The sequence below is a fragment of the Thunnus maccoyii genome, chromosome 10 (assembly GCF_910596095.1).
Source record: "Thunnus maccoyii chromosome 10, fThuMac1.1, whole genome shotgun sequence".
Taxonomy (NCBI): domain Eukaryota; kingdom Metazoa; phylum Chordata; class Actinopteri; order Scombriformes; family Scombridae; genus Thunnus; species Thunnus maccoyii.
Window position 1 is genome coordinate 14,536,273 of NC_056542.1, and position 12,221 is coordinate 14,548,493.

At 39.9% G+C, this 12,221-nt stretch overlaps 1 protein-coding gene across 1 annotated transcript; it reads right to left on the bottom strand.

Annotated features, from left to right (window-relative positions):
* Positions 1–628: 628 nt before the first annotated feature.
* On the bottom strand, positions 629–11,941 carry slc2a3b (solute carrier family 2 member 3b). The gene is made up of 12 exons (XM_042422981.1): positions 11,405–11,941; positions 10,909–11,047; positions 10,641–10,792; positions 7,098–7,205; positions 6,372–6,532; positions 5,905–6,145; positions 5,599–5,761; positions 5,185–5,372; positions 3,356–3,460; positions 3,143–3,244; positions 2,798–3,004; positions 629–2,705 (listed from the first exon to the last, which is right to left on the bottom strand). Exons 3-12 carry the CDS (start codon positions 10,662–10,664, stop codon positions 2,445–2,447), a joined length of 1,560 nt encoding a protein of 519 aa, XP_042278915.1. The 5' UTR covers positions 10,665–10,792; positions 10,909–11,047; positions 11,405–11,941; the 3' UTR covers positions 629–2,444.
* Between the last annotated feature and the right edge of the window lie 280 nt (positions 11,942–12,221).

The window sequence follows — 12,221 nt, forward strand, 5'->3', positions numbered from 1 at the left end:
ATAAAATCAACAACCTCTAGAAATGCAACTCAACTAGGATTTGATTTCTGTCAAACGTGAGAACCACTACACTCATAAAACAACAGTAAAGACTTGTAATTTTAAGAGAATGTTTTCTTTAGGACGACAATGTTAAAGTAAATTTTGGAGGGATTCCCCCTTTTAGGTAAATATTCTCTTGCATCTCCATATAGTACTTGTGCTCTGGCTTTGGCTTTTGAAGCTGTGTGACCCAGGAGGAAATCTGACCTCATAACTCCCCCCCACGCATGCAATCCTAAAAACATCAAGTCTGAACTGCACAGCAACAGCAGCCACAGAGAGACTGAATTCTTGTTTTCAATTCAGGGTTTTATTTCAGTGTTTCAGAGTTGGTTAGCTCTACAGTGTGTAACTGCGCAGCTAACTGAAGTTTTGCCAAGGTGCAGAGAAGGAAATGGAGTTGTTTGTGCAGAAGTGGGTACCAGACAAAATACCACACAAACCTCTCACACTTTCGCTTAAACACAGAGACAGTGGTTACATTAAATATTTATGGAAACAAACTTGCTTTGACTCATAGCATTATAGCAAGAAAAAAAAACCCAGAAAGCTCTGTTTATGCTCATTATTTAAGTCACACATTCCCTTAAAATATGGACAACTTTATTTCCTTTTTTAGTTTTTCAGTCACTCATATTATTACAGCAGGACAACAGAGATTATAAGAGAAAGACAATAAAGGTCAACTCTTATCTGACTCTCACACACACTCAGCCTTCGTCACTTCTCACTTCTGTTTTCCCAAAATTGTGGCGCAACACCGTAGCATTCACCATAGTAACAGTATTTCTAGAGTGCAAGAGAAATCGGAGTGGATGTAACAGATTTAACAGGATTATGAGCAACAACAAAAATTATACATATCCTAACACACATTTCTATCTAACAGAGAGCCATACATAATATACACAATCATTAGACAGTAGTCCGACTGGCAATGTGAAAATGAAGCACTGTTAAGCTAAAATGTTGAAAAGTGCTTCCTTATCAGTGATGCGACTGTGCAAACATTGACACACAACATTTGTAAGCATGAATAATAGCTGGTCATGATGCAGATGCTGGATACTTGACAAGATAAACACACGATTTCAGACAATGACAAACAATTACAGACAAAAAGACATTTTCTGTGCAGTGAAATAAATACAATTCATTAGCGTTTTTACTCAACATCTCACCACACGTCTAATATCTTGCTTTGACTGAGACACGTATATGCTGATATTTAATCATCAGTGGACTTGAATGTGTTGCAATACATCCCTCAAATGATGAAATACTGTTTAACACTGACAAGGACTTCTGATTTGGTGACCTATGATGCAGTAGCTGCTGCTAGTACGTACAGATGTCAAAAGACTTTCATGTACAGTGGTGGATAAGTGCTTTTCTAAACCATAATAGTTAGAAGCCCTGTAAAACAATTAGCCACCTGAGTTTTGGAGCATCAAAATGCTGCATTGCATTTCATATCCAACTGTTGTAATGCATACTGTAAACAAGTGTCATCCAGTCTGTACGCTGCAGTGAAATAAAAAAATACACAAGGCTAGGTCGTGGTTTTACGAGCAGAAAGCCTGTAAAGAGACTTTGTTAAGGCTTGGCAGTGTTAGACTACATCTCATTGTCATACAAATGATATAGTTCTTACAGGCAGTACCAGTTTACAGAATAGTCCTTGTGTTACTTCTTTATCAGCACAAGCTCTGCTGAGTTCAAACACATAAATACCTACATCATCTACTCTCAGAATGCTTAAATATATTTATTTTAAGTCTATACTCAGTGCTTTTTTGTGCACCTGAAGGGGAGAGAGACCGCTACTGTACAGCACCTCCTCCATGTTTACTTAGGACAACATGTCTCCCTTCCCTAAAACACATCAGGCAGGCAGACAGGACAGCAAGTCAGTCTTTTTGGGTCAAACTACTGGGCTCCAAAACCGGCTTTCCAAGCTTGACCTCAATACGTAAAACCCCAAATCCTACAACCTTTTAACACTGGGGGTAGCTGAGGGCCTGGGGTCTTAACACTGAACATATGTTGATCCTCTTATATGGGAATATATGTGGAGCTGGCACTGGGAATGTCAACAAAAATGAAGTACTGGTAATTCATTTAAGTTTGGCCTGTGTTTAAAGCAGGCTTACTGGGACTTCTATCAATTATTTTAACATTTGTAACTAGGGAATCTATAAAAAAAACACTATTTAATTTTTGAAAAGGCACACTAAACAGTATCTTATATCTGCATTAATACACTGAGTTGGCTTTTCTAAACACACTCTGTGGCACTAAGCTGCTCTTTTGTCATTTGCGAGTTATAAAATATAACTCATATCTATGTGCATGAAACCTGTTGTCTTTGTTGTACCCTAAGTTTTCCTTCTTCTTCATGCTCATTGCTTCTCTGGGGGAAGATCCACCATGGGAACCTTTTCTGTTGGGGACATAGGTGCAGGTTCTTTGCTCTCTGGAAGGCCCACGACCACCGCCTCAGGCACCGGGGACTGGGACTGTTTCGCTGCACTGGCAGCGAATCCCTGGGCAATGTCATCAAAGGTCCTTCCTTTGGTCTCAGGCACGCGCAGGAAGGTGAAAATGAAGAACACGATGAGGAAGATCGTGAAGATGATGAAGACATAAGCACCACAAAGTTGCTGAGAGAAAAACAGAGAGAGAGATTTTTGTAACAAACTGAAAGACAAACTCAAATTGCTTATAGATCGAGGTGCAGTAAATGTATTCATACCTCCAGTTTAGGAAAACTTATCCCCACCAGGAAGTTGGCGGTCCAGTTAGAGAAACCAGAGACGGCCATGGCAGCAGGTCGAGGACCCTGGGAGAAGAGCTCAGCCACGATGAACCAGGGGATGGGACCTGGACCCATCTCAAAACTGGCAACAAAGCCAAACACAGCCACTATGGCCAGGTAGCTTAGAGACTGGTATTTCGCCTCCTTAGAGAGAGAAACAGTGAAACAGTCAGAGGTAAAAATAAACAGAATAACAGAATGATATAAGTAAGGCGTGTTGAGATTTTATTTTTTTAAGCAAAAAGCTCACTGAATTTGAGGATTCTTGCAACGGTCACTCACCACCAAAGAGAGGGAGATAGTCATGAGGATGGCACAGATGGCCATTCCAGCGAGTCCAATCAGGTGTAAGGTCCTTCTCCCGGCCCTTTCAACCAGAAAGAGCTGGTGTCCAAAGAAAAAAGGTGATTAATCAATACTCTAATAAATAGAAAACATAATTGTATTAAGATACCAAACTGTAAGTGTTTAAATAGCATGTAGTCAGACACTTACAGAGACGACAGTAAACACAGTGTTGACGACTCCAGCTCCAATGGTGGCGTAGATAGGCTGAGTTACACCAGCCTTATCAAAAATGCCTGTGGAGTAGTAAAAGACCTGAAAGGAGAGAAGAAGAAAGAATTAGTATTATAATGTCTTATGCAGTCTTTAAAAAACATGACAGTGGACGTATACTGTTACACTAAACCAGCATTAATTGATTTTTTTGTCCACTTGAGGGCAGCGCAATAAGCTGTAAACACAACACTGACATGAAGTATTATCACCTTATACAGCTGATGTTAACAAACAGCTGCTTATTTACACATCCAGCACACATGGAGTTACATTAGCATTTATTGGAGCTTGTTTCTGGCCACCTGGCAAATCTATGTCCAATATTTACTCTCTTTTAGTTCTAGTTTGGTTTCCAGCAACTCCTGAGGGAAATATTAAGCTCTTTAGCTGCTAAATGCTCCACTATGCTCACCAGCTAATCGCTAACTTTGCCTGTCTTCTGTTTGGTGGTGGGCAGGTAGGGTGTAGCATGTTTATGAGATGTTTTTGCAAAAAACAAACAAGATTGATGACAGCAGTGAGAGTGAACACAAACAGTAAAGTTGTGGACCTTAAAACCAAAACAATGAGCTGAAAAATGCTAAAATACCCCATAATGCTAAAGGAAAACTGTATAGTCAGGGGGATAATTTCTTGTGGTTTCATCAAAATGAGCAACCCTCTTTCACATGCAAGTAGTTGTGATCCATTGTTAAAGGGGACATATTATGCTTTTTGTGATTTTCTGTTACTGTTATGATGTCAAACGTCTATGTTAAACATAGTCAAAGTTCCAAAACTTGAGGTTAATGTATATAAAATGCTCCCTGCGAGTGAAAAGGCAGGGCTTCAGCCTGCCCTACTTCCTCCTCATGATGATGTCAGATTGTTCCTGCATGCCCACAAATGGCCAACTGCTACATAGTCTTTGTTGCTAAGGTTGTTCCACTGGCTGTTCGTGTCGTCAGCTTGCATATTTCGAATTTGATGTATGGATTTATTTGAGAAGTTTCCATTTCAAGTAAAGAACAAGAAAAAGACGTTAAATCCTACTACTACTGTTTGTTTACATAGCCTCAGGAACAAGCAGAAGTCGGCCATGACACAGCTTCCAGGAGCTGGACAACTGGAACAGAGTGGGCTCATCTGGAGGGAGGCTTTAAAGAAACAGGAGCTAAAACATCCTGTTTCAGACAGAGGCTGCACCGAGTATAAAATAAATAAAGTTTTCTTAACTGTAACGTAGCCCCAGAACATAGATAAAGACCTGGAAATGTGCGTGATATGTCCCCTTTAAAATAAAAATATTGATTAGTGCAGCTTTAAGTTTTTGAATAGTTACTCCACTAGCTGCTCCACTATTGAGTGATATAGGTCATCAGTAGTGTTAATGGTCTGCCAGAGTTGAATTGATGTCGCAGCCTCTAGCCCCAGGCTGCAGCAGCAGTGATTGTCAGGCCAGATGCAGCAACCGCTAAAACATTTAGTCAACTCGGTTACATGACCTTTTTAACAAATATCACTGTGCTTCTCTCTATCCATTGACTCTCAGTGGCTTAAATTATTCCACTCAATCTAACATTGCCTGGAGCCACAAAGCATCCTCTGTCATGCGCTTGTCAGAAAAATTTGTATCATTTCAGTGAATGCTCCTTTAAAGATTCATGTTTGAGATCAGTATGGCGAGTTTAAAGGCTGCCCTCACACTTCACTTCATTTAGAATGACATTTGATCATTATATCCCAATCATGGTGCTCCATTATAGGCTATGACGTCTACTCACAGCGTTGATGCCAGACAGCTGCTGAGAGAGCTGGAGGATGATAGCGATAAGGATTGGTTGACGGTAGTTTGGGGAGCGGAAGAGTTCGAGGATGGTCACTTTCTTTTCCATGGCCATCTTCATCCCTTCCTCCTTCATCTCCTGAATATCATCAGTCACATCTTCAGAGCCGCGCAGACGCACCAGTGCTACAAGGAGAAGAAAGGTTGGATGAATTGAGAGGAAGTAAGTATGCAGATATAATGTAAAGTACATCATATTACATGGTAACATTTTAATAAATCACAGGGTCATCTGATCTATAGGACATGCTTCAATCCACAGATCATTAAAAATACATGAGACATTATATAATATATTCAGTTTTATTAAAACCTGATGTCGCCATCTTGTTTAAACTGTCTCAAGACTGACCTTTTCGTGCCTCCTCCTCTTCATTGAGGACGATGAGCAGGTAGCGAGGACTCTCAGGGCAGAAGAGCAGCATGATGCTCTGCAGTACAGCAGGAAGGGCGGTCAGGGCCAGCAGTAGAGGCCACAGAGACTCTGAACCCAACAGAGACTCCAGACCAAAGATCTAAAACACACAGGCAACAGGAGATGAATCATATAAACCTGATTAAACAAACTCCATTTATTTCTGCTACATTAAATTCTACTTCAGGGTATGTAACCTAATACTAGCACCAATAATATAATCACCATATGACACCCTCGTACCTGTGCCACCAGAATACCAATAACTACACCCAGCTGGTGCAGTGTGCCGAAGGCTCCTCGGAGAGCGGTGGGAGAGATCTCACCCACGTACATGGGTGTCAGTCCCGTGCACAGACCACAGAACACACCAATGACGAACCGGCCGATAATGACCATCTCAAAAGATCGACTCAGGCTCGACAGTCCCATCAGAGCACCTCCCAGTATAGCCAGGATGTTAGATAGAAGCATGGACTTGCGCCTAGTGATGAGACACAAAGAAGAAGTTAGCAAAGACAGAAAAAAATCAAGCAACTATAAAAGCATATATATATATATATATAAAGTGAGAGTGCTTACGGAAATTTTGTTTTTAATTCTGTAACAGCCACATTTAAGTAATGCCTGCTAACGACCCTGAAAAGGACTTGATTGATTTTACTGTCTGCCATCTTACATTATATCTGATGTATACCTAAAGTTCTCACCTGCCAAACTTGTTGACAATGGCTCCAACAGAGAAGGACCCTATCATGCCTCCCACACTGAAAATGGCTACAGAAAAACTCCACACTGTAGTGATGGTGTCCTCGTTGAAAGCCTCCACGTACCGCTCCGTAGACACATTGTGGAAGAAAGCCCGCAATTTCTGTGGAAACCACAGAAAAAAGTGTTAAGGAGTGGCTGATTTTAAGAAAGCATTTGTCTTCTGTGGTTTAACGTCCAAATATTTCAATTAAGGTCTAACAAATGGGACAGAGCATGTTTGAGATGATTTGAGAGTTTTTGACACGTCCACATGGGGGCAGTACAGCTTTTAGCATTGCTATAATGCAATGTGCTCACAACTGACAGACATTAAAAACAGTACGTCTAGAACTACAAGTCAAATTTAGCTCACAAATACAAACTGCCCTACTTGCAAAACCACAGTGCAGAAAAACAACATAAAGGTTTTAAAATGATTCACAAAAATGGCAATTAAAAAGTGTCTTTTAAATCTATATGTATATCTATATATGTGATTTTAGTGACTGCTGCAATATTAAAAACAGAACATGAGAGAGGGTGTAGATATGAATCTATTATTAATCCTGGAATTATGCCCACTTCTTTAAGGGTTGCCCCAGCTGTGTTAAAACACAAAAACACCAAATGTCCATTATAAGAATTCATCCAGCTGTGTGGCCAGCATGTGACAAACACACACACACCTTTTCTGGGGCGTTGATGACCCCGGTATTGTAGCCAAACTGTAGCGAGCCGATGACTGCTGTGGAAACACAGTAGAGAAGGTACAAGGTTACCTTCTTCTGTTTAGGCTGTTGAGAGACAAAAAGACAAACAGATATGACATTAAAACAATGAGCGGATGGAGTTTATGTACAATCATTCCCTCAGTTTGAACGGTGGACATGGCCTGTTCCTGGCTCTATACAAAGCTCTTGTTTATAGTGACACTGGTAATTATACACAATGAGCCTTTCTATATCTGCTCTCCCTCACTGTTTTCAGCTTTCTGCATTAGCAGCTGCAGGCTCACAGCACTGCTGTGAAAGCTAGGTGTTACAACACTGCACGGGCTCCATGATTTACACTTCTGAGGTATTTCTCAGCTAAGTAGCTAAAGACACCCGGAGAGAAAAAGACTGAATCCTATTGTGAATGTTTTTTTCCTGCTGGTTTCGGCATTAAAGTGGGCTTAGCTCATAATAACTAGCTAATACACCGGACATTAATCCCTTGGGGAGTTAAATTTGCAATATGTAAAGATGTCCAACCAAGCAGAACAGAGTAATTGGTTTGAATTAAATTGTAACTCCAAGTCAACTGTGGAGTCGCTCTGTCAAAAATGGAAATCTCAAATCAAAGTTTCACTTTGATTTAACAGCTTACCAAAGAACTAGATCTCTTTTACATTTACTGTAATGTGAAAGTTATTATTTGCATCCAGAGTCTGATAGTCAAGGGCTAATGCCCAAATAGGCTTATTAATGAAAGGAAATCCATTTTAATCGTCCAATTTAATCCATCTATTTTCTAAATCTGCCCGTTTCAACACTAACTCAACTATGCAGCATGAGTGAAACATTTAGTGTATCCACCAGCAAATTAATACATTGCCTAGAACAATTTGTAATCGCAGTAAAGTACAAAAACAGACACATTGAGCTTTGTCCCACCGTTTTACTGTACATGGTATCGCTATCTGCACAGATAGCTATAATAGAGTTCCTCAAATGTAATGAAACGGCATGTTCATTAGGGAACAAACAAGCCTCAATATGAGCTGAATTTTGAAATCAAAGGGCAGTTCAAAGAGTTTCCCTCTCCTGAAATGAACTGTCTGCTCTTTCATCTGCTTAGCCTCCTTCTTTTTTGATTTACTATGTTACAGCTTAAAATATTTGTGGCCATTAAGTTAGCAGTAACCACCACACGGCTCAGAAGGAGATAGCACATAGCAGAAAGAAATGAATTACTTGAGAAAAATTATACTGGACTGATAACAGAGAATGTGAGATAGTGATAGTTTTAATCAGGCTATAGAGGGTCATCATGGCCTTGTCTCACTAAAGTACTAAAACAAGATGAACGTCAGTGTTACAGTTTGTTTTTTTAGTCTCTGTGTGGCACACAGGAAATGCTGTCTGCATGATAAAGTGCCAGCGTACGGGAAATACAAACTGCTAGTATTAAAACAAATGCATGATAAAGATATACAGAGAAAAAGAGGGAGACAAACAAATTAAATGCAGTTACATGCATGTCATCTTTGACTTTTGCCTCTAGTTCATTTCAGGCAACCAGACAGGAGGGTAGAAAACATGTCTGGTTTGCCTGGGGTGCAGCACAGTCCGATCGTACTGGAGATTAGCAAAAAACCCTACATGTGGGCGTGTATCTTAATGCGTGTGAGAAGGATCATCCTGTGCAGAAGTATCAGTTGCATTTGCAGCGACATGCTGATGTTGAGTAAGAATTAGACATCTGCATTCTTAAATCACCCTTTTGCTCTATATGTAGGGAGTGGCCGACTGAGGAAGGCACATTATGTATATTATGACTATCAAGTGACTGAATCAGACGGTGTATAGGCTTGTTCTGGGGAATGTAGTTGCACAAGCATGTATTTATTATATTTATGTGTGTTTTATGCTAGTGTCTGTGTTATGTAGGTTATTTGTCAAATCAACAGCAAAGCAAAAACTGTAGCTCTACTGTATGTCTGCAGCTGTATTCTTCAAAATTTAGAATGCATAGGTTAAATTTGTGTTTGCGTTTTGTGAGAGTGTGTACGACTAATGAATGAACGTTTAATATTCTGCTAATGGTCACGGCATTAATAAAGTTGCATTCATTCAGTTATCTGCTTAGAATTAAAAGAGTGATACAAACACTGACAACTCAAAAACAACAACAAAAGAATGGAGATTTGAACATTTACACTTCTATAACAACTGGGCAAACCCAATCTTCTGATGAAGATCGTGTGATATGATCCAAATCTCCAGAATAGCTACTAAATGGACCTTGTTTTCTCAACAGCTGTTCGGGGGGTCAAGAATTAACTTTGTTCCGTAGTTACTAGACTACAGTATCTTGTTTTGTAAATGTATGTAGTTATATTTGTCTCATTTTTACTCTAATATTAAACAGTAGGGATGTGCAGAGGACCCAGTATTTGTATTTGTATCTGTATTTGTTGAGGAAGCAAAATTATTTGAATTTGGAATTATGCATCCATCTTCCTCAACACTCAACTTCCGCATTCATGTAATTTTGAAATTTTTCTTAAGAAAAGGTTTACAAAATTCAGTACTTCTCTTTCTCACCTACGTTACGCAATAAGTTTTCTTTCTCCTCTGATCTTTTTGTCTAAAATATATTTAAACTTTCTTTTTATCATGAACTTGATCTTTGGTTTTCAATGCTCATTTTGTGCAAACATTTTGTACCTTAGTCAAACCTTTTGCAGTGCATGCTAATATTCACTGTGACTGGGTAGGCAGTTATACCAACACAGTTGGCGTGTGTATGTATGTTGAGTAATGGAGATGAAGAAACTGCATGCAACATGTTTCGAAAGACAAAGTGCAGGGAGGGCATGCAAAGGCTTCAGCACAGGTTTGGAGATAGCGCGCATTTTTTATGTAACTTAATGTATTTTTTTATGATGTGAAAGACACTAACTCTCTTGTGTTGCACATGACCACTGTTCCTATTCTTATTACCAGTAGTCAAACCTCGCTTCCACTTTTCCAGATCTCTTTTCGTCATATTAGTACTCGTTCAACCCACCTTCTCTACCTAGCGTGCCAAACAAAAGTGAGATACTAAAACACAATCAAGTTCAAACTTGCCACCCAACAGTCCAAGTTCCCACTCTTTCACTCTTAGTCATGTCCTGAAACGTTCTGCTCTCATCCCCAAGTTCCTCCCCTTACCAGAAAGGAAAAGTACAGGATTGGCAACCTGTGACTCGTAAATACCACACTCGTATTCATTAGGAGGTGCTGGCTACAAAACAGGCTCAGAATAACTAAACAATGGCAAAAGCCTGGCCGACACTCTTCCTCAGGAAATACTGGGAATTGGGAATTGTATAGACAGCTTAAATTAATGTGTATATTTGAAGAAAAATACAGTAATCTACAGAAATTGTGAAGCAGTGGTTTAAGCTCAGAAAAATAATACATGTCAAAACAAAACTAACAACCCGTTCAGCAATAGAAGTAACAAACACTTATATTTACCTTATCATCCTCCATCCGCTCCATCTTTGCTGCTTGTTGGAAGATATTCAGAAGACAACTACTTCAGATCACAAGTTGAAGTTTATCACGGAAGGAGCAGGCTCTTATTCCAGATGAGCACACACCTCTGTGCACACAGTCAGCAGACGAACCTGAAAATAAACAAACATGACAACCATATGTGACAACCTTATAAGGAATTTCTTTCTAGAATAAAGCATCAGAGTATTTAAATGGATCCCGTTGTTAACGTCTATCAACTACAGACCTAATGGACTCAGATGGTGTGAAGCACTCTTCAGTCCAGACAGCTGAAGCACTTTTCTGCTCTCGCTGAATTCAACAGGAGTCCAAAATGACAGTAAACCCCTCCCTGTTTCCGTATTCACCCTCCTCTTCGGCTCTCACTAATTATGAAATTAAACAAGAGAAAAGTGATGTAACTCGGTCCCTTCAAATTAAATTACTGTCGCTTTAGTTATTTTTATCAATACAAAGCATAAAATAAAATAACATCTGAGATTGGACAGCAGAAACTTCAGTTATCCACATTGTGCGTACGGAGCTGAGGTGATGCTCGGGATGGACTTTAATTATTAAATAAAGTTTTATCACGAGCAGGTGGCTACTTTTATCCTAGTAATATTTTAATAACTCTACAGACATTGAATTCAGCCGCTCAAATTAGCACGAGTGACATTTTTTCAAAATGACAAACCACATGAATGACTCTGTGTGATGAATAAAAATAAATGTTTGTTTACCGTTATTTTGAAAGTTGTCAGTCTTTATGTAGCTTTCCAATAATCCTTTCCAGATCTGTTTGCTATGTCAAATGTTCAGCCCTCAATCCTCTCTGTGTGTTTTTATAGAAACTGGTACAAGATCACTGACACGTTTCTGTGATTTGACCTCTCTTATACAGATGTTACACCCCACGTGTGTAAAAAAAAAAAAAAAAGCGCAGGCGAGATTTCCGATCCAGTCCAGTCACCTCTGATGAAATTCAGTCGTATTGGCGATGGCAGCTGCGCAGATGCATTTCCGCTCAGCTGAAGAAAGGGGACGTGCTCGAGCGAGCGTACAGCAGAGAGGAGGAGAACAAACGGTGCCGGTGAAAGGAGTCTCTGTGCTGCTGCTGGCCCGTCGGCTGCCCACCGGGGGCGCGAGAACAAAAGGCAATGAGCGCGGAGTCCAGATACAAAGCCTGGTCATGCAGAAATCATGAGACCGGCTCAGTGGGTGGCAAACAAACGGGGAGTCCTTCTAATTCTTCATCAACTATTTCTAATCTTCATAGCCCACCTAAACCCCCGGGTGGAATTTGACATGTTCTCCAGAAAAATGCGAGGCCCCTTGGCCATTTTTAAATCCACTTGGAGAGCAGAGTGGGTTCTTCTTTTAGTGTGTTTTTAAATATTAAAGGATAGGTTCACAATTTTTTTTTTCTTAAATCCATGTGCGCCCATATGAACACTGAAAGAAGTTTTCCTCGCAATTATCATTCCTGGGGGGCCAAAATCCACAGTGTGTCCACACAGTCATTTTGTGCAAAAATGCATTTAAAAGTTTATCTGAAGC

Excerpts from the sequence above, each read along its gene's own strand:
- slc2a3b (XM_042422981.1), bottom strand. The coding sequence starts at position 10,664 with ATGGAGCGGATGGAGGATGATAAG. Across the intron at positions 6,146-6,371 it reads ATTGTCAACAAGTTTGGCAG|GCGCAAGTCCATGCTTCTAT; the intron begins GTGAGAACTTTA and ends TCTCATCACTAG. Across the intron at positions 5,762-5,904 it reads TTGGTATTCTGGTGGCACAG|ATCTTTGGTCTGGAGTCTCT; the intron begins GTACGAGGGTGT and ends TGTGTGTTTTAG.